We start from the raw sequence: 4,298 nt of genomic DNA, 5'->3' as shown, positions 1-4,298 counted from the left end.
TAAAAAGGAGGTTCAAATAAACGACCTCTAAAATCCTTCTAGGATTTGAGAGAAGTGCTCTGCACAGTTAGCTTTGTGGACTTTTATTTTTCAGCATTTTTCACAGGCATAACTTATGAAAAGTCATTTTTCATGAGTTATTCAGGATATAATATCCTTTGATTCTTTGTTGGAATCAGTCTGTTGGGTAATAAATAGCATGTCATCATCAAGAGGCAGCAAACACTAGGGGAGATACTTCTTTTAGTTTACACAGTGGAAGGAAAATGTTATATTTTTAATTAATTTTCTATGTTTGAGTAGCCAATTCATTTAGAAATTCAAAACACGAGATTCTTGCAGAAATCAGCTGCCAGATTTATTAATCTATCCGAAAATAAAAACACAAGTGAACAAAAAGTAGAATAAAAACAGAACTTAAAAAAAAAAAACTTTAGAATACATTTCCCGAAAGAGTTTATAATGCAATGTTTTGAACCCTTCTGTATTAGAAATATCCTTAATGTTGGCCAATTACTCATTTTTTTTGTGAGTCACTACATTAAGCATAAAAATAGTTTGTCCTTAAATATTATATAATTAATACCAGTTCTTCCTTTGATCCCTTAAGATAACTCATAGTCCAATTCTTCCCCAATGGGAAATTAGAACTAGAATTTTAAAAAGAAAAAAGAAAAAGGAAAAAAAAAAAGAAAAAGAGGGGAAAAAAAAAAGGAAAAATCCTCAATACAATTTCATTTAGATGATATTTTAAAGACCCACTTCTAATTTCTCCTTCAATTTCTCCAAATATGTTAATTCTCTAATAAATCTTTAGCTGAATATTTTAAAATTTGTTTTTACTCTAAGTGCTGTAAATGGCAATAGTGGGGGGGGGGGAAGTTCTCATTTTTAAGGCATACTTCTTAGCCCATAATGGGCCAAATGATATATAATGTATATGCAGAACGATCATTGAAATCACAGGTTACATACATACGTTGAAATTAAAATAGGCCTTTTTGTAGGATTAAATGTGAGTAGTATTGATTACGGTATGTGGGTTTCCCAATAACTGTTCAATTTGGATACATGGGCTGTGATCTGTGCCACACTGGAAAATGGGTAGCCAGGAAATCATCTTTCAACCATCTTTCCTGTGCTCGTCAAGAAATGCTTTTATAGGTTCATTTCGGCTTTGTGTTTAGGATTTTTTTTTTCTTAACATTTCACTGTAGACGCTTAAAAAATGTTGTTCCTCTGGGATATTGATGGACTGAACAAAATTCAGGTTTCTTGTTTGAATGGTTTAGCAAGCTATTCAAAGATTTATAACACCGTTTACTTTGTTGGGTTTTTTGGGGTTTTTTTTTTTTTTTTTTGGTCCAAGGTGAATGAAACAACATATTCCGCTTTCAATTATTTTCTCCAAATGCCAAACACAAACAAAACAAAAACCTTTGAAACTTTAAATCTTTAAGTCTTCTTTCAAACAATCCAATCACATTTACACAAGTGTCTAAAACAAGATGAATATCAGTGCCAGCACTATGTCATATACAGCAACTTCCTCAGGTTCTTCGACAGTTTGTAAGTAATTTTCTATTTCACCAAAAGTTACAAAAGTTTCCACAGTTTCCCTTAGCAAGCTGAAGCTTACTCTTCATTTGTCAATGTGCATACAAGCTGCTTATAGCATAGCATGGCGTAAGCGATTTTTTAAGCAATAAATGGTTTGAGTCATCTATTTTGTCCTGAAATGCTATCTGTAGTTAACTGCATTGCTTATAAATGGTCATAGTAAATTCAGCATGAAAGAGAATATTACAGAAAAGACAGCAGCAGAAGCATTAGCATTATCTAATATTTATATATGTTATCAACATAACACAGCAGTAAAAGGTTTAAATGCATATCAACGGGTACCATGTCTAAAAATTACTATAGTACCTATTTAGTGTATTGGATATTTTTCTCAAGGAGTGCTTGCTGTATCTAGAACAGCATAATATGTGATTTAGTACAGTTAATTCTTATCGATTAAATAATGTTTATGTACTGAAGGAAGTGAGATAGATATTTTTTTTTGCTTCACTGTGATCCCAGATTTAACATTTAAATGAAGATCTCAAAGGACCATGACATATCATTATTTAACTGAAATGGGCTTCAAAATATTTAAACGACAGTATGATTTGTGTCTAAACAGCAAGGTGGCACCAGGTACACGGAATGCTACTGGCCTGTGACTCAGTTTGGAGCCAGAGTCCAAAATTGTGCCCCTCATTTACAGTCATGGTGATCACTCAACTTCAGAGAGAATTACCCATTTTATGGTTATCCTCTGTGAGTCAGATAGAAAGCAAAACAAAACAAAAAACAGCAAAGGCGATCTCTAAATACCTTTTTACAACAGGTGCAAAACCAGTCATTTCTAACAATTAAACTGCCATTTACAGTAGTTTTTTTTTTTGTTTTTTTTTTTTTGTTTTTTAAGTTTTTTTTTTTTGTTTGTTTTTTGTACACCTTGCAGAGACTCAGAAATGATAGGGGAAAATGCCCAAGGCAAATAGTCTCCAAGTGGATATTTACAAATGTGAATTAACTGTACCATAGATACCCAGAGAAAATGAACATTTTCTTATGTTGTTATGAAATCAAATAAACATGATATAGCTTCATCATACTTAAAACCTGTAGGACCCCATCCCAAGCCTAAGTAAAAAGTAATCCCCATATTCCCCCACCCATTCACCCATTATCTTCCTGTTACACAGAATAAATGTTTAGATTACTCCCACCCGCCCTCAAATAAAGTGCGCAGTCCATGGCAGACCATAGAATAATGCAACAGGAAAGCCCCTTTTTGTGTATTATTATTTAAAAATAAAATACAAACAACAAAAATCAAACAAAGATCGAAGAGAACTCGGAGATTCTCTGCATCCTGCAAGAAGAGGAGAAGCGCGAGGAGGCCCTGCATGACTGTCACTTATGTTAATACACATAGCCTTCATTGTAGGGGTGGGGGTTGCAGCAGCCCCCTTCCGGCATGTAGGCCATGCTCTCGTCAAAGTGAGACAGAGGCACCGTGTCCTCTTCATTGATGTGACGTTCCATGTCCGTCTTCAGCAGCGGGCGCTGATTATCTGGGAAGGCCATGGAGAACAGGGCTTCCGGATCACACACAAATTTGTAGACATATCTCTCTCCGGCCACCTGATGAAAACACGGAAGAGAAAAACCCATCCTTATGTATGGTGAGGGACGTTAACTAAGCTTACCGGGGTGATCATGCCATGATATATACAAACAGTGAATCGCTATGTTGTGAACCTGAAACTGACATAAGGTTATATGTCAATTAAGTTCAGAAGAACCACAACCTTCACCATCCCCAAATGGGAAAGAAAAGAACAAAAACATGGTTTAATATGTCAGAAAGCATGTATAACAAAAGGAAAGCAATCAAGAGTTAGCAGATAACATTAAAGCAAAAAGAAAAAAAAAAAGTCCTTAATTTGTAGAATAAACTTCAGTCCAATAGAGAGATATGTGACCTTGAGTAATGATTGACCTTGAGTAATAATACATTACATTCATTCCAGGCACAGCTAGAAAGCTTAGCAGTTTGCTCGTTTTAATATAAAGGTAAACTTACATTGTTATTTGGGGGGGGGGAATCAATGATTTCATGTGGGCATCTTACATTGAAATTTTTTTCCTTTGCTTTAAATGGTAATATCTTTATTTATAAAATAACTGGACCTTTAAGTTGTAGTGTCTCCCTCTTAATATTACATTTCTGAAATTGTAGAAAACCTAAACTTCCAAACCTTAAAAGAAAAATGTGCTGTGTTCCTAATAAGTCTAGACTAGTGACTCACTGATTCACAAGGTGAACTGGTTCTTTTCTCTTTTCTCTCTCTTTCTCTCTTTTTTTTTTTTTTGGCAATGTGTATTCTAATCTAAAAAAAAAAAGATGCATAGCTTTATTTAAATGAAAGATGGATCAAGGGACAGCATTATCCTGGGTACATCACTTTTAAAACTGAAGGCAAGATGCATTAGACAGAAGTTAAGGATGTGTGTAAAGTGTCAAATTGAAGTAAGAGGTGTAAAAAGTGAAAGGAATTTAAAATATACAATGCATAAGGAGGAAATGAGAAAAAGAAATGTGACAGCTGCCTGAAATAAAGGAGAAGTAGCATAATTTGTAGGGAATGACATGTCCCAAACTTAAATTTTGAAGAATAATGTTTCTCTAGGAAATTATAAACAATTGAGTGAAATAAATATGCACATCCCTGGCCCCCACC

The 4,298-nt window shown here is 34.2% G+C and overlaps 1 protein-coding gene across 3 annotated transcripts in view; it reads right to left on the bottom strand.

The window, feature by feature from the left end:
• Window positions 1-341: 341 nt before the first annotated feature.
• Window positions 342-4,298, bottom strand: part of ETV1 (ETS variant transcription factor 1) — a 91,464-nt gene continuing 87,507 nt past the window's right edge. For all 3 annotated transcript variants that reach the window (XM_008686345.2, XM_008686344.2, XM_008686349.2), the window contains one exon: window positions 342-3,198. In XM_008686345.2, the coding sequence (XP_008684567.1) occupies window positions 2,977-3,198 (222 nt within the window). In that variant the 3' untranslated portion in view covers window positions 342-2,976. The remainder of the gene's footprint in view (window positions 3,199-4,298) is intronic.

Source organism: Ursus maritimus, unplaced genomic scaffold (assembly GCF_017311325.1).
Source record: "Ursus maritimus isolate PB19 unplaced genomic scaffold, ASM1731132v1 scaffold_3, whole genome shotgun sequence".
Classification (NCBI taxonomy): Eukaryota; Metazoa; Chordata; class Mammalia; order Carnivora; family Ursidae; genus Ursus; species Ursus maritimus.
This window is presented reverse-complemented; position numbering and strand designations above follow the sequence as displayed.